Source organism: Pleurodeles waltl, chromosome 7, assembly GCF_031143425.1.
Source record: "Pleurodeles waltl isolate 20211129_DDA chromosome 7, aPleWal1.hap1.20221129, whole genome shotgun sequence".
Classification (NCBI taxonomy): Eukaryota; Metazoa; Chordata; class Amphibia; order Caudata; family Salamandridae; genus Pleurodeles; species Pleurodeles waltl.
The window spans coordinates 1,417,035,010-1,417,059,153 of NC_090446.1; the positions used below are offsets into that span (position 1 = coordinate 1,417,035,010).

General features: G+C 42.1%; 1 protein-coding gene across 2 annotated transcripts in view; it reads left to right on the forward strand.

The window, feature by feature from the left end:
• LOC138246422 (uncharacterized) overlaps window positions 1-24,144 on the forward strand; it is a 274,958-nt gene that overhangs the window by 30,790 nt on the left and 220,024 nt on the right. For both annotated transcript variants that reach the window (XM_069201032.1, XM_069201033.1), the window contains exons 8-19: window positions 791-1,200; window positions 1,838-2,402; window positions 2,815-3,413; window positions 4,067-4,631; window positions 5,771-6,369; window positions 6,948-7,509; window positions 13,858-14,057; window positions 15,073-15,465; window positions 16,269-16,555; window positions 17,238-17,512; window positions 20,527-21,119; window positions 23,289-23,859. In XM_069201032.1, the coding sequence (XP_069057133.1) occupies window positions 791-1,200; window positions 1,838-2,402; window positions 2,815-3,413; window positions 4,067-4,631; window positions 5,771-6,369; window positions 6,948-7,509; window positions 13,858-14,057; window positions 15,073-15,465; window positions 16,269-16,555; window positions 17,238-17,512; window positions 20,527-21,119; window positions 23,289-23,859 (5,619 nt within the window). The remainder of the gene's footprint in view (window positions 1-790; window positions 1,201-1,837; window positions 2,403-2,814; window positions 3,414-4,066; window positions 4,632-5,770; window positions 6,370-6,947; window positions 7,510-13,857; window positions 14,058-15,072; window positions 15,466-16,268; window positions 16,556-17,237; window positions 17,513-20,526; window positions 21,120-23,288; window positions 23,860-24,144) is intronic.

A 24,144-nucleotide genomic window follows, 5' to 3' on the forward strand; every position in this document is an offset into this window, starting at 1 on the left:
TCCATTTTTTAAAGTATAGTCCTTTCCCCTTTTCTGTGCTATTTTTTGCCCAATGCAGATCAGTGTGCTCAGTTCTACATTGTAGAAAGGCAGCGCCGCTATGCAAGTGTACGTTTCCCCCCCAAACTACTAGGTGGGGCGCCCTTCTTGCCCGTGGAGAGCCGCCTGCACCCCGATGAAGTTTGGAATGCTCTGTTCCCCCGACCACACTGGAAAGAGTTTTACTTCAGTCTTTCAGTTCCAACGAGTTGAAAAAAAATCAGAAACGAGTTTTTGAATGGCCACAGAATCAGGTTGTGGACTTTCACAAATTCTCAAGGCAAACCACTCCTTGCACTGCCCACTCACCACCCATTGTGTGAGACTTATTCGTGTACGATGCATGCCAGTGTAAGGTAGTAATACACAGGAGTACATGGATATATGACACTTAGACCGCCTTTTGTCAATATATGTCAATAATAGTAACTCCAGACATTTTTATTGCAAAACTTTAATTATCCAAATCCCTTTTTGAAACTGGTGCTGTCCCTAATGTGTGCATAAAAGGTCACATAGAGGATACCTTGCGGTGCACAGTGTACATTAATCAGTTGTATATCTGGGAAACGCTTTGTAATACAGTCTTCTGTTGAAAGTTGACTTGTCTTAATGAAATGGTAACAAAAAGTCAGTGTTCACGGCTCCGTGCACCAGCCACACAATACATCAGAACATTTTTACTGAAATGTCAGACAGGACACAGAGACTTTATTTATTGCTGATATGTCTCATTCTCATTTTATTCTAGGGGCTTTCCTCACAGCTGGCACAACCTTTTGGAACACCACCTTTTGCCAGCATAAATGCCAGTGCCTAAACACCAGCATAATCACTTGTCAGAAACAACCCTGTGTGTCCTATGAAACCTGCAAGCCCGTAGCAAATTACTACAGCTGCCAGGCCACGGGCAAGAAGACCTGCCTGGCCTCCGGGGATCCACACTACACCTCATTTGATGGGCGCTACTTCAACTTCCAGGGCACATGCACCTACCTTCTCTCCCAGCCCTGCCGTAACAACTCCAACCTGACCTACTTCCGTGTAGAAGCCAAGAACGAGAACCGTGGAAATACAAAAGTGTCCTGGGTCAAGCTTGTGCGCGTGGTGACATATGGCAATGAAATCGTAATGAGCAAAGGCCTGAGTGGGCAAGTCTATGTAAGTCAACTAATGCTCACCATGGGAGCTACTGAAATGTGTAACATACCCCTCTGAACCTTTGTACCACTTTCAAACTAACTTTATCTCAAAGGTTTGCTGTATTGTACCTTCCCATAATGCTATCTAGTCCATTCTTCACCTCAATCATCAACTAACACCACATACTTTCTTCTCCAAATAGAGCTATGAGTTATTTTAGGACCAGAGCTTCAGTCCAGCCTACCTGGCAGGCTTGGTGCCTCTGCAACTCTCTTTCACTTGTAGACGTGCCTCCTCCCACTCCCTTAGTCACACCAGGGGTCGGGGCAGACCTCTGACTGCCTCGTAGGATCTCCATTTTACCAGCAGTACGCATCTGAGACAATGCCACATATGGCTCCTGTGTGAAAGGTTAATATTCTTATGTCAGTGTTCTTTTGGAAAGACAACCGAGTGTGCAAGGGAAATGTCGTGTGAATTGAGATTTTTTGTTTTATATACAATTGACATTTCTTTCTCTCATGTGTTTAGATAATCAGTTGATCAATCATCTATCCTGCCCATGTTTAATAGTACATAGAAGTGCGTAGAAGTCTCACCTTCCCTTGTGTCCTAACGTTTCATCCTAATTGTTCCTGTTTTTGTTAACTTTTAGCTAAATGGCAATAAAGTTCGTCTCCCGGTGACGCTTCTTGGAGGAAACCTAAAGGCTTACCAAACCGGCTTCACGGTGGCCGTCAGCACCGACTTTGGCCTGGTTGTGACCTACGATGGCTTTTCCCACACAACAGTCACCCTTCTGCCCAACTACGCGAACTCCACGTGTGGTCTTTGCGGGAATTTGAACAGCAATTCTTCAGATGACTTCATGACCCCGAATGGTACTCAGGCTTCCACTGAGGCGCTCTTTGGCAAGAGCTGGAAGGTGCCAGATAACGATGCTCTTTGTAGTGATGACTATACTGCACCCACATGCACCAGCCAGAACCAGACTCTGTACAATGGTAGCACCTACTGCGGCTTGATGAGGCTCACCACAGGTGCCTTTGCATCTTGTATTCCAGTTCTGTCTCCAGAGAACTTTGTGTCTGGCTGCATCTATGATCTCTGCGCTACCGAAGGGAATCAATCCACCCTGTGTAATGCTTTGCAGAGTTACACTGAGCGATGTCAGGCATTAAACGTCACTGTTGGGCAGTGGCGAAGTTCTGGATTTTGTGGTGAGTGATAACCAGATAGGTGAGAAGGAGGTTCTTTAATTGCATAACATCAACATGTTAGAATATATATCAGTAACACTGGGCGATTTGTGGCAGGTCGGATATGAGCTGAGCTGTATATGAGACGCCTGTTCGATTTTTTTACTATTTCTGAGTGAAACAAAATATTTTGTAATGAAAATGTGATATAACCCACTAAAGGCGAATCTACTGTCACAGTTTCTACTGAGTGTGATACGTGTGTGTATATATAGGCATATGATTGTTTTGGCGCATGATCATATTGTCAGCCACTACGCTGTAATGAAATCAGTTATACGTTCATGATGCAGTTCAGCTACATGGGATGGCATTTATTTATGTTGAATTAGAGAAAAACATCTTCACCATACTGCATCCGTTTCTTTTACAGGAGCCTCCTGTCCCGCCAACAGTATGTACCAGACCTGTGGCACGGCTTGCCCATCCACCTGCTCAGATTCCACGTCCAATCTGTACTGCACCCTGCCATGTCGAGAAGGATGCTTCTGCAACAGCAGCTACATCTTGAGTGGTGGCAGTTGTGTTCCTATTAACACGTGTGGCTGCAACATGGATGGTCAGTACTACAACCTCGGGGACGAGGTCATTCTGACGGGCACCTGCAGCCAGAAATGCACCTGCAGTGAGGCAGCCCAGGACATGGTGTGTGAAGATTATGGATGCAGCTCTCTGCAGGAATGCAAAGTTGTAGATGGAGTAAGAGGCTGCTACCGGGGACCCTATGGGATCTGTACCGCATCAGGTGATCCCCACTACCGCTCATTTGACGGACTCCTCTTTGACTACCAAGGAACTTGTAAGACCACTCTCAGCAAGTATTGTGGAGCTGCTGGAAATCTATCAGACTTTAGCATCCAGGTTGTTAACGAACACCGGACATCCACCAGGGTGGCCTGGACACGATCTGTGGAAATCAGAGTCTATGGCGAGCTGATATCGATAGTTGTCGGTCAAAAGAACAAAGTGCAGGTGAAGAGCTAACCCATACACTCTGTACACAGCCATGTGTTCTTCTCTTTACCAGAGGTTACTGGAAACAAATGTTCAGACTGGAATATAATTAAAGCTGTACATTTATATGTGCATTACAATTTATTAGGTACGCAATAAGGAAAGTACTGCAAATGGTAGCCTTATTGCACCCCCAAAAGTGAGCTGGTCTTTTTTTGATATTTGAAATAATTATTTCCTCACTGAACACTGGGACAATCAGGTATTTTTAGGGATTTTGTGCGTTACCTATGAGCGTGCTGCATGGACTTTCTGAGCTGGTCTTTTTGTTTAGGAGCAAAGCTGCACGTGTTACATTAAAATCTTGACCCTCTTGTGCTTCGCTCTATCAGTCACATGCATTGTTTAAGGAATAGTGTCATTGTTTAGAGACCAGATGCATTACTTGAGTTGAACATGGTTGAGCACATACGTACATTACAGCAAACAAATGAAAGGAGCCAATATGGAATGTGCTCAAGCATAGTGTGTGCCTATTATATGTTTGGAAAGACTGCGTTTTTCATGAGACTGTGTGGTTGGGTCAGTGTGTGCTGCATTCAGGGAATGCGGCAATGTAAATTTCCATATATGCGCAGACTCATAGATTTGCATGTTGTTTTTCGTTTCAGGTAAATGGATCGCTGGTCAATCTTCCAGTAAAACTGCAGTCAGGGAGGGTCCAGGTCATTAAGAGTGGCTCCACAGCCAAACTGCAAACAGACTTTGGCCTCTCTGTGACCTACGACTGGAGCCACAGTGTGGTTGTCAAGGTCCCCTTGGCCTACTCAGGGCTTCTCTGTGGCCTCTGTGGTGACTTTGATGGCAACAAGACTGATGATTTCAGGGCTCCCAACGGTACCTTGCTTACCAGTGCAGGAGCATTTGGTAACAGTTGGCAAGAGGATGATTCTCTGTTTCACTGCTTGGATACCAACAGCCAGCCACAGTGTAGCCTGGCCTTGCAAACTCAGTACAGATCCCTACAGTCATGTGGGATAATGTCTGACCCCATTGGCCCATTCAGGGGCTGCAACAGGCTGGAGGATCCCAGCACCTACATGGACAATTGTGTTTATGATTTGTGTGCGACGGATGGTGATAAACAGAGCCTCTGTGATAGTCTTCAGAGTTACACCCAGGAGTGCCAAAACCGTGGTCTCCCTGTCCTATCGTGGAGGAACCTGACTGGATGCGGTGAGTGCTGCTTGACATCTTCCGCAATATAAGGCTGTCCTTCCTCTCTCATCATTGGCACACTTTTATTGTAAAGGTTAAATACCCAACAGAAAGGTCTCTCTACTCATGAAAAAAGTTTTGTGAATCAGGCCCTATGTTCTTGCAAATGCTGATTTTTTACTTAAAGTGCAATCACGTTCTGGAAAAATATACAACGAAACTAGCCTTAAGGCCAATACGTAGCTCTGGAAGTCTATATTGTATTCACTCTGAAGGTTAGTGAGCCCATGAATGCCACTTGATATTAAAAGTTTGCTTTACTCATGCATTTCGTAAAGAGAGGTGAAATCAATTAAGACCCCTTACTGAACGGCACTCTCAACTGCTTCTTTAATCTAGCATTTGGGTCTTTAGTTGAATCCGACTTGTTCAAAGCATATATTGGGAGGCACAAACTTGGTGCAAGTTCACGGTGCCCCAACAGTATCCATCCCTTCCCCTCAAACACAGATTTTATAACTTTATTTGTTTTTCAGCTACTCGCGGTAACAGTAACTTTTATTGGAATCCCTTTCACCTTTTATATTGCCTTATTTTCGTTTGATGTAAGATGAAGCAAGTGGGTTTCCTTTCAGAATCAAGTTACTTGCCTTGAAACTCAAAAAACAAATTATTAAACTCTCTACTATAATTGAAACTATCCCAAGATGTTGAAGATCATGAAAGTTATCCTTAGCACTGATGATTCTGTACTGAAGCATGCAACAACTAGCAACACTTGTCCCTAGTGAAATATGGGTGGTCTTTCTCCTGAGCACAAGATTGTGTTTGTTCTGTATTGTGCATTCTTAGTCCCTATCACAAGGCAGGGTAATGATGATGGCAGACTGAACTGTTTTCAATGTATGATCATTTAGAAGGAATGGTTTTCTTTCTACTGAAGATATAGATTTAGAGATTGCACAAACCAGAAAATGCAGCTTGGTGTTTAGTTGGCACCATAATATGAATAAGGCCCCAAACAGACCATTACATATATTAATTTGGGAGCTGAAGTAAGGAAGGAGGAGTTTGTGGTTAAAGTAGCAATCCAGTATGCCCATTCATAAAGGATAGATTAGTGTTTATTCATGTACTGTATTATTGTATTTTTACAGATATCAGCTGTCCCAGCAACAGCCGCTATGAGCTCTGTGGGTCTTCTTGTCCTTCATCCTGTGCCGCACCAAGTTCATCATCCAACTGTTCTACACCTTGTGCAGAAGGATGCCAGTGTAACAGTGGCTTCATCCTCAGTGCTGATGACTGTGTGCCCCAGAATCAGTGTGGTTGCACCTACAATGACCAATATTTCAAGGCAGGACAGACCTATCGACAAGGAAGCAATTGTCAAACGTTGTGTAAATGTGATGGATCTACTGGAACAATCCAGTGCTCAAGCTCCCCCTGTGCCTCCACTGAGGTCTGCACCAGCATCAAAGGGGTGTATGGTTGCTACGCTTTACCAGATGGTATCTGCCGGGCCTCAGGAGATCCTCATTACACCAGTTTTGACGGGCAGAGATTTGATTTCCAGGGAACATGCAAGTATGTGTTGTCTGAGCTCAGAGGGACAACTGGTTCTCTCCCGTTCTTCAGAGTGGAGGTGAAAAATGAAAACTGGCAAGGTCTTCGTGTAGCTGTAACCACAGAGGTTTTTGTAACAGCTTATAACACACTTATCCATCTCCAAAGTGGTAGACGGGGGAAGGCGGAGGTAAGAATTGTGATGTTTGTTATTGAACTGTTTTATTGTGTTAACCTGAACTACTCGTATTCAACTTAGATTTCAGACCTCAACAAAGCTTTTGGATTAATACTTCCTAATACTTCATACTCAGAACTCATGTGTGCCTATTATTCAAGCATCTTCATGCTGTCAACCCTTTCAAGCTATGTGTATGTGTGTGTGTGTGTGTGTGTGTATATATATATATATATACATATATATATATATATATATATATATATATATATATATATATATATATATATATATCTGCTGTCTTGTTGTTTTGTCTTGGGCAAACTTGACTCTAAGGCATCAGAGTGCTTTACAAGGGCACCAGACACTATACAAGATTCGAAATTTGTTTAACAAAACATTTGCCCTTATGCGTATTGAAATTTATGTTCCACGGGATATGCAGTGGATTGCCCCACCCCCGTTCAATGTCAAACAAGCTATTTTTGAAAAGCTCACACATTGAACCTGAGATTTGCAAAACATGTTACTGTCTTGATCCTTTCAGTGGTGTATGTTACGACTAAAACATCTCTTTCTGCCTTCTTCAGGTGAATGGAACTGTTGTGAGTCTGCCAGCTAGCCTCAATGGTGGAAGTATTATTATCTATCAGAGTGGATCCTACTCAATCCTAAAAACAGACTTTGGACTGCGGGTAAACTATGACATGGTCTACAGTGTCTTTGTCACCCTCCCTTCTCGATACTGGGGGCAAGTTGGAGGACTCTGTGGGAACTTTAATGGTTTGACCTCTGATGACTTCACCATGCGCAATGGATCCATAGTTAAAAATGCCTTTAACTTTGGAAAAAGCTGGATATCGAATGGCAGTACAGGCTGTGACCATGGGTGCTCTGATTCCTGTCCTGTGTGTAACCAAGATATGCTTAGTCAATCAAAATCTGCCTGTTGGATCATTCAGAACCCTAAAGGTCCCTTTTCATCCTGCCATTCGAAGGTGGACCCCGCTCATTACTTCTCAGACTGCGTCTATGACCACTGCCTCACCGGTGCAAATAGCACAGTCCTTTGCCAAGCCATCGAGGCCTACGTGGCCACCTGCCAGGCTGCAAATGCCACCATCTCAAGCTGGAGAAGTACTAATTTTTGTGGTGAGAACATTTGTTACTCTTATATGTATGTGTGTATTTATATCTTACAATACAAAACATAGCTGAAAGTAACGTTTTAATGATGTTTTAAGTGATTTATGGCAAAAGAGATACAATCTTTCCAAATGAGTTACTAAGTAATTCCTCTGAAATCTAACCACATGAAGAACGTGCAGTATATTGCAATCACCGCTCTGTTTTAATAATCATTTACAGATGGTAAATAACACTGGCTGCAATGTATTTTAAGTGAAATTTATCTATCTTAATGATGGCATTGGAATGAGTTTTCAGGAAGTGGAAAGTGCTACCACAGAGTGGATGCAGTAAATCTTAAACAAGGCACCAGAGCTATATATTGCCCCTAGATGAGACACAACCTAACATTCTTATCGCTGTGAAATGGTCAAAACGTGATTATGATAAGAATAAGCAAACACTCATCTCCCTATTAGGGCTACAACTTTATGTTCTTAAGTGGTGCATGCAAGTTCCTTTTCCACCTCAAACAGAATAATAAATATTCCACAAAATCATTATACAAAACATTTCTCAAAATATAATCATGTTCAGCAGGAGGCTTGCCCATACAGTAATGTAGACTACCTCTAGAAAGTAGGACGACATATTTCCACTGTTTGAACATTGAGAACTACCTTAGAGAGGCCATAGACAAGAAGAATTGGGTACTATGCTTCAATACAATTTTATTTAATACTCTTATTATTGCTAAAGTGGAGCCAGTTCTCAGGTTTGTGGCAAGGAATAACAGCACACATTCATCCCACACCAGTAGATGAATGATTCCACTCACACTCTAAACCTCTCCTTTCCAGAGGCAAAGTATGGACTGAATAAGCAATGTGTTGACACCAGTGTCAACCCTCAAGTATTATTTTCTAGGGCTACCCAAATTATGATTGGATACCAATAACATCTTAACTGATTTGAGGAAGCCAATGCCTGAATCAGACTGAGAATAAAGCTACACCAAGGGCAACTAGGAATGATTGCCATAATCCAGAGATCCGTTTTCTTCTCATGACCTGAGGGGTATCGCATGGTGGGGATTATGTTTATAGATGCACATTTATTTTGACAGTAGGAAGTTGTGTTAGTGGTTGAGGGGGGTGAAACCCTACTAAAGCAGCAACCACAATCCCTGTCATTGTGAAACACAAGCAAACCACAAATTAACCTTTGCTTAACGTTTGGTAGGTTGGCACAAAGCAACCTTGCTTAACTTGGGGGCAAAGTCTAAACTAATTATGCAGCACTTCAAATAGTAATGAAGTGAAAGCATACCAAATGGATAATCTCACACCGATTTATAACAGCAAAGTAAACTTTAATATATTACTTGAGACTGAAATGAAAAAATTCAGTCAGTAGAACCAGAGATATGCAATGTTAAAGATTAAGTGAAAATAATACTTAGAAGCACAATACACTAACTGTGGTCAATTGGCCACTCCAGACCGGGACAAGGTCGCAAGGTCAGGCTGACCAGGATGGAGCGCAGGCCCGAAACAGGGACTGAATGAGGCCCGCTGAACAAAGCACCATAAAATGCTGGTTGAAGAGTGTTGCGAGATCCCTCGTTGATGAAGTGTCACTCAGAGGCAGTTCTGTGGAAGCTTTGAGGCTGTGATAAGGTATGCGGCTCTGCTGTGCTTCTGCCACATGACCACTGCTGGGTTGGCAGAGAACCTTCAGACCCACTTCCAAGTGTCCAGGACTGAGGTGGAACTCTTTGGAGGGGCAATACTCAGAGCAGACTGAGTCTAGGTGTTGGGTTCAAAGTGGTTTGAGCCTTTTCTGTCCCTGAGGCTCTGATCAGAAGGTCAGACAACTAGTTCTGGGTTTAAGGTGCAGGCCCAATCATTTTCATTAAGGCAGCAGGGCAGCAGAGCAACAAAGTAGCAGGCCTTCCTGCATAGCAATACAACAGTCCATCTTAGTCTTCCACAGATGAAGATGTGTACTGAATAGTTGAGTCTGAGGGTCCAATATTTATAGTTGATGCCAACTTTGTGGTAGGAGAAAGTTTTGGAGGTTTTCATTCCCAGAGATGTTTTGAATTTACTAACTCCCTTCCCTGGTCCTAGCTTGTCTGTGGGCACAAATGACTAGTGCCAAGCCCTTTGTGAGTGCCCTCATGCAGAGGCTTTGTGATGTACAATTGAGGTAGGTGACAGCTCCACCCCCTATCAAGTTAGAGATGGGCTATCCTGCTGTTGGTAATGGGCCATACTACAGGGTCACCCCCAAACATCTTGTTCTCCACCTCCTAATTGTTGCTGGATGTTTTCTTGTTGGCCTTAGTACTCTGCACTTTACCACTTCTAACCAGTGCTAAAGTGCTTGTGCTCTCTCCCCTAAAACATGGTTTGATTGGCATTTACCTGATTGGCATATTTAATTTACATGTAAGTTCTTGTAGAGTGGTGTGCCATATACCCAGGGCCTGTAAATTTAATGCTACACATGGGTCTGCAGCACATATTGTGACATCCACTCAAGTAGCACCTTAAAACAGACCCCAGGCCTGTCATTGAATCCCGAAGGTAGTGTCCTACCGCCATGTCGACTTGGTATTTAAAACCCCTTGCCAAACCTTTAACTCCCCTTTTATTACATATGTCACCCATAAGGTAGGCCCTAGGTAGCCCATACGGCAAGGTGCTGCTTAATTAAAAGGTACAACATGTACTTGTTAGTTCTACATGTCCTAGTACTGAAAAACTCCCAAATTTGTTTTCTCACTACTGAAAAGCCCACATCTCCCATAAGGCTACATTGGGGATTCCTTATTAAGATTAAGGCCCTCATTCTGACCTTGGCGGGCGGCGGAGGCCGCCCGCCAAAGTCCCGCCGTCAGATTACCGTTCCGCGGTCGAAAGACCGCGGCGGTAATTCTGACTTTCCCGCTGGGCTGGCGGGCGGTCGCCTTCAGACCGCCCGCCAGCCCAGCGGGAAAGAGGCTTCCACGATGAAGCCGGCTCGGAATCGAGCCGGCGGAGTGGAAGCTGTGCGACGGGTGCAGTTGCACCCGTCGCGTATTTCACTGTCTGCGCAGCAGACAGTGAAATACATGTAGGGGCCCTCTTACGGGGGCCCCTGCAATGCCCATGCCAGTGGCATGGGCACTGCAGGGGCCCCCAGGGGCCCCGCGACCCCCCCTACCGCCATCCGGATCCCAGCGGTCGGACCGCCGGGATCTGGATGGCGGTAGGGGGGGTCGGAATCCCCGCGGCGGTGCAGCAAGCTGCGCCGCCGTGGAGGATTCAATGGGGCGGCGGTACACTGGCGGGAGCCCGCCAGTGGTGCCGGTCCGACCGCGGCTTTACCGCCGCGGTCGGAATCCCCATTGGAGCACCGCCGGCCTGTCGGCGGTGCTCCCGCGGTCCTCCGCCCTGGCGGTCAAAGACCGCCAGGGTCAGAATGAGGGCCTAAGTCTATGATTGTAATTTATAAACCAGAGCTGGTAGATACATCATGTTTGATATCTATGAACTTGTAATGATAAACCCTCTTTAATGGTAAAGTTGGATTTATCATCACAGGTTTGAAAATGCCACTTTTAAAAAGTTGGCTTTTTCCTGCCCTTAGCCCTCTGTGCCTGTAACCTGCCTTAGGTCACAAGACTGGGTGTAACAGACAGTTGGGACTTTTAGAATCCACCCCGGACAGTCACACAACTGGGGGATTAGCAGAGCCTGAATGTGCCATTAACTGACTTGATAGGGGCGAAGCTAAGCACAGCCCCACTTGCAACTGAATAGGCTGGGCTCTGCTACCACGAAATAGGCTTAACAACCCTGTATTGGCAGGGCAGCCAGCTAGGAGCCCGGGCAGGGGAGGCAGGACATTCCTTGAACTTCAGAGAACCTTTCTGGAAACTTCACCTAATTTCTAGGAGCAGGCACCAGGGTATAAAAATAGGGCTCCCAGACCTTACTCCTCAGTACACTACTGGACCTATGGAAGGGCTCTCAGAGGACTGCCTGCTGGCGTGACCTACTGTGCACTCTACCAGACTGCTTTTCTGCCTGGAGCCCGCTTGGAACTTTTAGAGTCCATTCCTGCTGTAGAATCCTGTATCACCACCTGCACCCAGGACTTCAGTAGTGACTCCAAGGGCTAGCTCAGCTGGTCTCCTGTTCTGAGCCACAGGGACATACAGGCTCCAACCATCTTAAACCTGCACCTGGACCAAGACTAAGGGAGTCTTGCACCCCCAAGAGGTCTCCATCCACTCCTGGACCCTTGGTTGTGGTGATAAAAGTGCCCAGGTGGCCATTTTCTGAAACCAAGGACTTACTATTTTAAACGTTGAATTAAAAAAAAAAAATCATAACTCCGGTTCTAATAGTTGGATTTTGATGGTCTTGGTGTCAAATAATTTAGTAACATTTTCTCTGTTTTTATAAATTGGTTTGGGATTTTTATTGTGTTGTATTTTCACTGTGTTGCTGTTTGTGTAATGCATAAATACTTAACACATTTCTTCTAAATTTAGTCTGACTGCTTTTTGTGCCAAGCTACCCAGGGTTAAGGACAGGGTAAATTAATGACTTTTTGTGGTTTTCCTGCAAGGGATTGTGCCTGTTACCCACACCAGTCATCCAACAACCCAGTTTATCACACCTGCCGACATCTATCCCCCCTTGTCTCCCTCTCTGGGAGCAATACACAAAGACCAATTGCTGGCTACATTTAGTCATGTGACCCAGGATGCAGGGTGCAGGCACCAAATCTTTGGGATAAGAATATTACAACTTTCTAAAGTGGAATTTTCAGAATTGCTACTTGAAATCCGACCTTACCATTAAAGAGAGTTTTAAATTACAAATCTTTAGAAACCAAACTATACATTCATATCTGCTCTCAAATTAAATGTTATCACTTAGTAAATTAATAAGGTAAACCAATGTTATCCTATGGGAGAGGAAGGCCTTGCAGTAGAGAAAAACACATTTTAGAGTTTATTTTACCACCAGGACATGTAAAAGTTAAAAGTATATGTTCAACTTTTTAAGCACACCACACCCTGTCCTATGGGCTGTTTAGGGCCTTTCCTAGGATTGACACGTATTAAAAAGGAAGGTTTAGGTTGGCAAGAAACTTATTTCGTCAGGTCAGAATGGTAGTTTAAAATGGCAGACCTGAGCCAAGCTTAAATGGCTACTTAAGTGGGTGGCACAAGCAGTGCTGCAGGCTGACTAACAGCATTTAATTTACAGGCCCTCAGTGCATGTAGTATCATTTAGCTAGGGACTCACTAGTACACTTTCATTGCAAATGGGTTTAAGACAATTTCACCATGTTTAAAGGAGTGAGCACAAGCACTTTGGCACTGGATAGCAGTGGTAAAGTGTGCAGAGTCCTAAAAGCCAACAAAAACGGGTTAGGAAAAGAGGAGAGCGAGGTAAAACGTTTGGGAACGACCCTGCAAAAATGGCCAAGTACACCAGTGACCCAGTACCGTTTAGAGAACTCGTGTATGAGATATTTTAAAACTGATGTGATTCGGTTATCGATAAACTAACTGCACAGATAAATATAAAGCTTGTACTTAACACTCTGGACACTCATTTATAAATAGAAGTACCTGGTTCATAAAATACGGGGCAAAACTGTGCTTGCATTCCGCATCTGCAAAGCAAAACATAAATTGCACAGTCTACACAATCAATTGTTCTTTTCTTGTGCATGTACAATCAGAGGCTGGTTAGTGGGCATGCCTCGATTTACCAGAGGCCATTCAGAATGAGGTCCATGATTTTCTGTGAATGCCAGCAGACATGTAAATTTAATTAACATCCTCATGATTTTTCAGGAGTCAGAGATTAAATACTAGAATGTCAGTAAAATTGAATGTGGAGGATAATGCTACAAAGGCATTTGTGAAATGTCGCAGTGGTATTACTACCCCTTCTATTAGATGGCACACTTATCATTAATTAAAAAAATGAGTTTTAGAAATAGAACAATCGGAAATGCTATGATTTAGTGGTATAAGGCCTAGAGGGGAATGAACATCATCTGTATACTGAAAGCACTATACTAGGAGATACAGTCACAGAAAGTTCAACTGATAGCTATTCTAACTATAGCATCACGTGCCATGTCCTCTCTCAGAAATAGTGTTATGATTTTTTAATTTAACACACATTTCTCATTTTCCTAGAAGGTAACCCGCAATGGGCTGGATAAAGTGCAGCAGAGTGTGTTATCAAGAAACGCACTCCATTTAGTTGTTTTAAATTGCAGTTGTAAAGGCTATTGAGTGGTACAGTCATGGATGTGCTGTGGTAATTCTCCTTTTACTTTTATTACTTCTAGCTATGCAGTGCCCAGAGAATAGTCAGTACACACTTTGTGGACAGCGCTGTCAAGATTTGTGCGCTAGTTCTATAGTGATGCCCAAGTGTGATGCTACCTGCGTTGAAGGTTGCATCTGCAACAGCGGTTTCAAGAGAAGTGGAGATCTTTGCATCCCAGATTCACAATGCGGATGTTCTTATGATGGGCTATACTACAATGTGAGTAGATCCACAATGTATCATCTCTATTTAGTGTGCAAAATCTTCTATGTTTGATCGTGTAACACTGCTGTAGGTATAATCATCTGACCACAGTTACCTCTTACTCACAAATGACTGGGATACTGCTGCATCTACCAAAGAGAAGCAAGGATGCGCATAGTTTAGCAGTGATTGAGAGTCGAACAGCAGACAGGGACTATTCCAGACAGTGTTTAGATGAGGGTATATTCCTGCCCATCCACGAGAGCCCCGTGGCTTCTGATTCCTCTGTCCCTGGCCACTGCTAATCCAACATCGTCAACAAACGTAGCATATCAATGGACACTGTTGCTTCCTGGCCTAATTGCATAGACCAGGAAGCAAAACAGTACAAGTACGGAATCTGGGACAGATCTATATGTTGACCAAGTTTATATGTGAATAGCACATTCAGTTCGTTTTTTACTGTGTATCATGTGGAACATACTACACCCTTTATGTTAGGACAAAGCTAAGCTACAATCCCCAAATGCAAGCACAGAAAACAGTACTAGGTGAGACAGTCTAGCCAAGCACTTTAGAATTACCTTACATAATCACCCCAAACTCTAGATTATTGGATAGTTTAAGCCAATTTAGAATTGCCCAACTTTAGTCCATGTCATGTGGCATCGAAATGTTATTGCTACACTCTAGCCACATACATGGCGAAGCTCCCATCATCTAAAGATATTCTGGCACCAAGAATAATTTGCAAAGGTTATCTACTTCATTAAAAAAAAAAAAAAAATGTTAAACTCCTTTGTTAAAACGTCTAAAATAGTTATACAATATTTGCAATGTGTGTTTTTTCAGTGCCATTTTGTTATAAATATCGTTCGTATGCTTTTTGCATTTTTATTACGACCACAGTGAATATTTTTGACATTCTGAGGCTAATAAAATTGTAAATTCATTTGTATCAGTCACTAGAATCTGACTGCATCTTACTTTTTCGTATCTTTCCTTCGTTCTCTTATTCTCTGCTTCACAGGTTGGTGAACTGGTTTGGCTTCCTGGATGCTCCCAAAGGTGTCGGTGCAGTTCTTCAGGCCACTTTAACTGTGTCAATAGCAGCTGTGGGAAGGGGCAGGAATGTGCTGTGAAGGATGGAAAACTTGGCTGCCAGATGCCCTGGGCAATCTGCACAGTGACTGGAGACCCGCATTACCATTCATTTGACAAGGCTGTGGCCAATTTCATGGGAACCTGCGCCTACGAAATCAGTCAGGGTTCCGATTCCTCTTCAGGATTCTCCTTCCGAGTTGTGGCAGAGAACAGGCGTTACCAGAACCCCAGAGTGTCTTTTGTATATCGAGTTACCATCTGGTTCAACAGTACTGAGAGAAATGTGAAGTTGGTCTTCGAACAAGGGAAAGCTTCTCTGGTAAGACATGTATTTGCTACCGGCATTTCAGAAGACCCCCTTTCTCTTATCTCATGTCTCCATGCTTTTTCCAGGGTCAACCCAACGTTCACTGCTTTAGTGACTTCTTAGCGAAATCAGAACGTTTTACTTCTAGCTACTAGCACCATATTTTAAAAAACAATTTGGTACTTTAATCAGTCTTATAGATCCACAACATAGCAGCAAAGCCCTATGAATATGTTGCAACTAATCAACAAAGCCATTTATGAACATATGAAGGTGTCGCTTATGAATGAGTTGAATGAATGAGTCAAAATTTGTTTGGGATTATTCTTGTATTGTGTTTTCACTTTATTGCTGTTTGAGTAATGCATACATACTTTACACGTTGCCTCTAAGTCAATCCTCACTGCTTTGTGCCAATCTCCAGAATGTTCAGCACAGGTTTATTTAGTGACTCTAGTGGTTCACCCTGACAAGGATTGTGATTATTATTCGAGTTGTTTTCTCACCCCCTCAACTAATACTCCAATTCATCAAATGCATCTCAGTATTCATTAGAAAGGGGTCTTTCTTAGTGGTAAATGTACATGCCATATAACTATGGAATTCTTTGTTTTGATCTCATGTTTCCCCCTTTTTTAAAGTGGCTGTGAAGCACTCAGATGCTAGGTTCACTATGATCAAAGGTTTTAATTATATGTGTGTGTGTGTTAGTGTGTGAGTGAGTGCATCTACTTCTGTGAGTGCCTTTGTTAGATGCATATGCCTACTCATGTCAATAGAAGGCACAATGAATGACTCCCTTTTATGTCTTTCAGGTTAATGGTGTCAAAACCACACTTCCGGTTACCCTAGGATCCATTGGCAATGTGACAGCAAAGATGAGTACAATCTCAGTGGTAACCCCCTTTGGAATCCGTATTCAGTACAATGGAGTCAACACATTAATGGTGCAAGTTGGGCCGCAGTACCAAAACCGACTACGGGGGATGTGCGGCAACTACAACGGAGATGGAAGGGATGACAAGTTGAAGCCTGATGGAACCATGGCAAGGAATGACACAGAGTTTGGGAATTCCTGGAGAGCAGATATCAGTTCCCCTGGGTAAATACAGAAACACAGATGAAGAATACATGACCTATGATATCTCATGTTTGCATGAGTAGTACAAAACAGACTGGATTCACAAACCCTAGCCTAATATTTAAAATATTTTTATACATTTAACTTATATCTGTAGGACAGCTTAGTTCTTGTACTCATATAACCTCTTAGTCTGTGAATTGCAATTTTTTTTACCACAATCCTTGCTTAAAAATCTGTTGATGTTTGCAAAATATTTAATTTGCAATCCATCATTTGTATATAAAATATAAATTATCATGCCATGGTATGTTGCAGTGTGCTCAGTTAAATACCATAAATAAACCTTGCTCTGTGCACACGTGCAAATTCTGTACATTGGAAAATTGAATTTGTAAATGTCATGCATAGATGCACATTCCTGAATGGGTGATCTTTCATAATTTCTATCTTCAGGGTCTTTTTCTTGGGCTCTTTGATAAAGTCTGTGTCCAGCAGAAGTATCTTTTTCTACCAGGTATAAAAAAAACAGATACACAATAATAGGAAGTGTATTATGACATTGAATACATGCTTATGATAGAGGCAGCAAAATACTTCGAGATGATTGTCACGTAATAATATTATTTCACTAGATACGTTGTAGCAGATGCCAAAACAAATACGCGGCTGAATGTTCATTCATTTTTGTCTCTACTTACAGTTGTGTGGATGATGCTGGTTTGATCAATTCTAACAAAACCTGCACTAATTTGGGAGCCATTCAAGGACAGTGTGGGATCATCACCCGCCCATTGGGCCCCTTCGATGAGTGCCTCTGGTATGAGGATGCAGATCCATTTTATGAATCATGTGTGTATGATCTCTGCTACTATGGTGCCAATAAGGGGATGGTCTGCACAGCTGTCCAGTCCTTTGAGGCAATCTGTAATCTTCACAGTTTGGTAATTCCTGATTGGAGGTCGGAACTGCAATGTGGTAAGTCAGCAGCTTTCCTACACTGCTTTAATTGCTTGAGCTGTCTATTTCATCGACTTTTAAAATGATGGTGAGGAAATCTGTGTTAGTGGTCTATTGCTGCTTCACATTGTATACTACTGGTATTTCTCACTATGCATACTTTAAAGCTGTTTGAGGTTAAGGCTTCCTTCTGTAACAGTTGATGCCGAGGTTGTCACCCAGCTTGTGGGTTCAGGCTCTTAAAAGTAAATCTCACTTTAACTAATCATTCTCCATTTCAAGTGCGTTCATGTACTGTAAGAAGCCTTTTGTATCTGGTGATGAGTGGAGGAAAATATCTTGCATATGTTTTGAGGCTTCAACTTCAACTATACTACTACCATCAATACTACGTGTTTTGCTTCTCAACATGTACAGTTTATACTGACCGTAAACGGCTGAAAGAAATTCTGAGAGGAAAGGGTTGGACTCAGTCTCAACCCATTTCTCCAAATGTGTTGGACCATGGTACGCCGTATTGTAGGATTTTGTATTTGGAGTAAGTATATTCCTGGGCGAGTAATAAAGCTGCCAATTGTTTTTCTAGACTTTTGAAACAAGAAGCTGATGAGTTTGAAATGGATCAGGGTGATTGGACCTGTGAAGGTGTTAAAATGTGCACCATCACAGAGGGTTGTATGAGTGAACAAGAATGGTTGGAAGAGTTGAACAAAGGTTTGTAGTTGATGGAGGTAGATTTCAAGGTCAAAAGTGGTGGAAAGGAGGCCAATTCTGAGAAAAAAAATAAGAATATGACTTTTTTAGTAAAAATGAGCTTTCCCTGCAGGATGATTTTTTTGTAATCATTGGTCACATCTGACACCTCCTAAAGCAGTTAGAATGTGTCTGGTAGACTTAGTTCATGTAGGACATCTTGGCATTAGTAAACCAAAGGAAATATTGGGTTGTGACTATTGCAGGCCAAGCATGGAGTGGTAAATTGAGACAGTCATATTGGAATGGCTAGATTGCCAACTAAGTGGCCAGGTAAAGAAGACAAGGATACCACCCATGGTGTGTAGTGAAATTCCATCAGACCCATAGGTTGAGGTAACCTTCAACATTGCAGGCCTATTCAAGAAGACTAGATGCCACAGAATTTGTATTATTTAATATGTGTTCCTGGTGGCCTGAGGTCAGGATTGTAAAACGAATCAATGCCAAGTCTATGACGAGAGGGATTACTCACGAAAATGCTCACTTTATCATCCCCAAACACATGAAATGGTTGAGTGATTTAACAGGACTTACAAAAGGGATGCAACTGGCTAAAAGTATGAAAAGGACCTGGAGGATACCAGAGGGCTACAAATTTGCACCACATGCCACAACGGGCAGTGTTCTGATTGAGTTGATCATAGGGAGGAAAGCATGTACAGCTGTATGTGCAGCTTGGGTTAAAGAAAAAATGATGGTGGCGATTTCGATAGTGGTGTGGAGAGCTGTAGGGGAGAGTTGAGCAAACAGGCAGCTTGAAAGACCAATTACAATCTTTGCCAAACAGTTGTAGATTCTATGGCGGAAGTGAAAGAGTTGGTGGTTGTGAAAACAATTACTGCACTTCAACATGGATCAAATTTCAGTGAATCCTTAAACATACTAAGTTAATCAAAGGAACTGTAAGCTTGAAGATAGTCTCATTACTTCCTCATCCAAATAATTTTTCTCAGAAGTCAAGTACCAGCAGAGATACTAACTTTTTTGGTAAATGACAAAAAAGGAGCAAAACTAATACCTTTAGTAAAGATGAGGTTGTGATAAGAGAAAAACAACAAGGTCCTGCAGAATATGCCTAAGACAATCATAGAATCACGATTTTGTATGTAATTACATATTGTGATATGCCAATTTCTATGCTATATTTGTATTTTAGTATTTTGTATTGCGTTTTTGCACTAATTCTCTATTCGTTGCTTAGTAATTGTTAAGCTAAATCATATTTTTCCCCACTGTTTGTTTTCTTTTCCTCACTGTTTATTTTCTTCTCCTCTTTCCTTTGCCCTACTTGCTCTTTCTTATATTCTGTGTGTTATGTTATTTGTGGAAGAGAAATGTATGGTATGGGGTCAGCCGTACAGTGATGCCTAATTTAGAATAGTGTGGCTTTGTTTCCTCCTGATTCTTTGTAATTATTTGAGAATGTGGCTTTTATTTGTGACAGTAGGTTGGTGGTTGGATCCTCTCAAAGAATAAATCTCACTTTGGATTATTATTTTTTCGTTTCAACTGTTTTCAAATCCTAAAAGAAATTCCGCGCAAATGTAGTCTTATTGGGCAATCCTAGCAAGACACATCAGGTATGGTCATTTCTATAGGCAATTGTAATTGATATTACTTGCAAATATATGACTCTCAGGGGTATATTTACAAGCCCCTTGTCCACCTTGCGTCACCCTAGCATTGATTTTTTTAAGCTAAGGCGGCGCTAAAATGGCCTTTTCCCAGCCCCAGATATACAAAGTAGCGCAATGCAAGCATTGCGTCACTTTGAGACCCCTTCACCACACTATGTGCGTTCTGACAGAGGGAGGCCCGAAAGAACGGCACAGTGAAATTTACAGCATTTCACTGCACCATTTTTTCCGTCATTTTTAACGCCTGCTCAAGGCAGGCGTTAAAATGACACACCCATCCTAACCTATGACCTCCCTGGGCTTTGCTGCACTAGAGTCAATGTTTTTAACACTAGTAGAGCAAAGCACCACAATAGCTTATAACATGTTGACACTATTGTGCTAACGACCACCATGGTACGCCGTATTGTAAATAAGGCTCAACCATGGTGATGTTAGGAGGCAGTAGGGGGGTCGCAAGAAATGTGGCGCATCGGGACCGATGCCCCACTTTCTTGTAAATATGCCCCTTAGTATGTCATTACAACAAGTTTGTAATGCAATTGTAAATGCTAGACTGGTCAAGATTTACTACACTCCCAGCAATGAGACAGAATTAACGATCAAGTGACTCTACTAATTTTGAACTCTTCTCTACAGATGACAGCTGCCCCGAGAATAGTCACTATGAACTGTTTGGCACTGGCTGCCCAACCACCTGCAGCAATCTTCATCAAAGTGCCCCTTGTACAGCAGCCAGCATAGACGGGTGTTTCTGTGATGAAGGGTTTGCTCTTGACTCTGGTCTCTGTGTACCAGAAAATCAGTGTGGCTGCACCATGGACGGTGTCTACTACAACCTGGGAGATGTGGTCTTCCTAACAGATACCTGCAACCAGAAATGCACCTGTATTGCTCAACAGATGGTGTGTGAAGTCCACACGTGCGCTGCTCTAGAAGAGTGTAAGGTCATGAATGGAATCCGGAAGTGCTACCCTGTAGACAGTGGAATCTGCTGGGCCTCTGGAGATCCTCACTACCGCACCTTTGATGGAGTGGCCTTTGACTACCAGGGAACTTGCAAGTACACCCTCAGCAAGTACACCGCCCAGAATGGCACTCTCATTGACTTCAGTGTCATGGTGCAGAACGAGCACAGATCATCCCCAGTGGTGGCCTGGACACGAACTGTGGAAGTAAATGTATATGGGGAGCAGATTTCTCTCGAGAGTGGAAAATATGGTACTGTTCAGGTAATGAAATACTGTGATTTTAGTTGTTCTTTTCACAAGAAGCAATTAAATGTCTATTCATCCTTCTACTGTGCCTCATCCCCCCTTAGTTATATGAGACTTCTTCTACCCCTGCATTATTTCTTTCTAGTTTCTTTAAGTGTGTATCCCCTGGGTACTCAGTTATCTTCCTTTCAGTCAACCTCATCCTGCTCCCCTTCCTCCTCTATGCCAACCAACGTTGCTAAGCTTCCTTTTTGTACTAGTGTGCTTCTTTTTCTTTTTCTGGCACTCTGTCTATTTACTGTTTTGTTTACTCTCTATCTCACTCCTCTTCTGCAAGCCCGTACTGCCTTCATCTAATGTGCTTGCCATTTTGTATTGGTTATGTTTCTTGAAATACCTTTTCAATTGTTTTCTTTAAATGATGACTACACATTGCTTTTGTTTGTACATAAACTGAATTATTTAGGGCGGGTGAGCTTTCTTAGGTCATTTTAAAATCATTTTTGATTTCTTCTTTTGTAGTGTGAGTTTTTTTTAATTCAGCGATATGGTGGAAGTTTATAATTATCATATTAAGCATATTTATGTTCCTGGTTTAATTACATTAAAGAACGTCAAGCAAAGGTATTTATCTATTTGAAGCCATCTTTACAGCTAGAGTTTGACACAAGAATCCTTAGCTGAACACGATAATACCCACGGTTATCTATAACACATTTAGAGATTTCTCCCATTTGTTTAAAATATCTTTATATTGTTTTATCTTCCCTTCCTGAAAAAAGGATTCCATGTTATATTAAATGCAACCAACGTTGTTCCCAAATATTGGGCAACAGCCCAGTGCCATTAGCCTCTGGTGGCAAGTGGACTGCTAAAATATGTGGGTGTCCTCAAAAACATGGTGTTGAGGCTCAAGCAATGAATAGTAAGTCTTGCACATAACCTGCAGTAAGATGTTCAATGCAAACATCAAAATTGCTGTAGAGGGAGGCTCTGACGTCCATCACCAATATTATTTAAATGAATTCCACTGAAAGCAAAACAGGCACACTACCACTTGTACTTAGATCGCCCACACTTAAATTGTATATATTTGGGAAAGAGTCTAAGACTATCCACTACAGGCTGCATCCACAGTAATATGTGTATCAGTTAGAGGATCTGTTTTAGAGAATGGATGATCAGTGAAATAATCCGGTAATTTACATATACCCATATAATGAATAATATCAAAAGAGATCAATTGCACCTTTCAAGGCAGACACCCAAATAATGTAAATAATGTAGTTATTTTGTTATCCTGATACTGATGTATTTACAAACACATCAGTGCAGACATGTGTGAATTGTTTTGTACATTAACCTAAGATGAATATTTTATTTAGGACAAAAAGTTAGTAGATGATATCCTTTTTTAAGCTTGGACAGATCCTGAAAACGATAGTGATTTGGGGAGTAACTTTGAAAACCATTCCATCAATGTGCTTTGTTTTGAACAAAACGCATGTAAATTGTGGTAAGCGGATCATTGTAAATAAGGCGTGGTTAAAGCATTAAACAGATTGCAGTAATATGCTCACTTCTCAGTCAAGAAAGCTGAAAGGAGGATGATAAAATGTCAACAAAACTAGGGAGAAAAGTTGAAGAGCAAGAGAGAAAAAGATAACTGGGAAAGCCAGGTCATGAGTTTAATCTTCCATATTAAATTAACATTTCAATACTGCAATGAATTTACAGAAACCAGGCAACCATTATGTGTCATATAATTCTCCCTTACTATCAGTATGATGTAGCCTCTGCCTGTCATTCGCTTACTCTAACCCGAGGAAAATTACTTTTTCCTGTATTATTGGGCGTTAACATCCAGAGGTCAGATTCAGCAAAATAATTTCGTAATGCTCAGCATAATACTGATAGATGTATCTGAAGATGAAACATAATGAGCCACGATGCCACGTTAAAATATTAAGAAAGGAAAGAAAACAAGTAAAGTTTAAAAAGCGAAAATAGGTCACGTGCTTCATGGGGCGATACGGTGGCTTTGAATTTGAATAGTTTAGTGTAATTTAAAGTGTGGAATTGGACAGAAAGTTTAAACAATTGTGAGACATGTCACAGGGGAATACAAATATTAATTCAACGAAAGGCATATGTTGAAATGAAAACTATGTTTATGCATTTTAGGTTAATGGCTCCCAGTATATTCTTCCAGTTTCTCATCAGTCTGGGAAGATCCAGGTCTACTACAGTGGCTCCTCTGCAGTCCTCCAGACAGACTTTGGCCTTGTGGTGTCATTTGACTGGAAACATCATGTGTCTGTGCAGGTGCCTGCAGCATACTCAGGATCTCTTGCAGGTCTTTGTGGAAACTTCAATGGAAACAAAAGTGATGACTTTAGGATTCCAGATGGATCCCTAGTGGGCAGAGCAATTGTGTTTGGAAATAGCTGGAAACAAGATGATGATGAAGACTCTTCCTTCATCTGCGTAGACACTGACAATCCGCCAGTGTGTGCTGCGGATATGGTGTCCCAGTTCAGCAACCAGAACCACTGTGGAATCATGAAAGATCCAACTGGTCCATTTAACAACAGCATCAATGCTGATACTGAGGTCTACTTCAAGAACTGTGTCTATGACCTGTGTGGAACAGATGGCGATCAGCAGACACTCTGTGAAATTATTAAAAGTTATGCCCATCATTGTCAGAACCGTGGCAATGCCATACGGTCATGGAGGAGCCTTATTGGATGTGGTAAGCAAAAAAGGGATTTATTTTTAAATGTCGAAATGTCCCTGGAAGAAGTAGACCTTTAGCTCAGATCCATGCAGTACACAGGGTGTTTATTAAAATATTCATGTGATCGTACCACTTACAGCCAGTTTAACAAAAAAGTTGGAAATTTGCAGCTGTAGGTTTCCATTCTCACTTGCGTGCAGATTTCCAAATACTTAAAGTTTTCCAAAGACTTCTTGTTCACACCCGGAATCCTGTGGTATTAATTTGTAAAATGTATGTTGTAATGTAAAGATATGAATG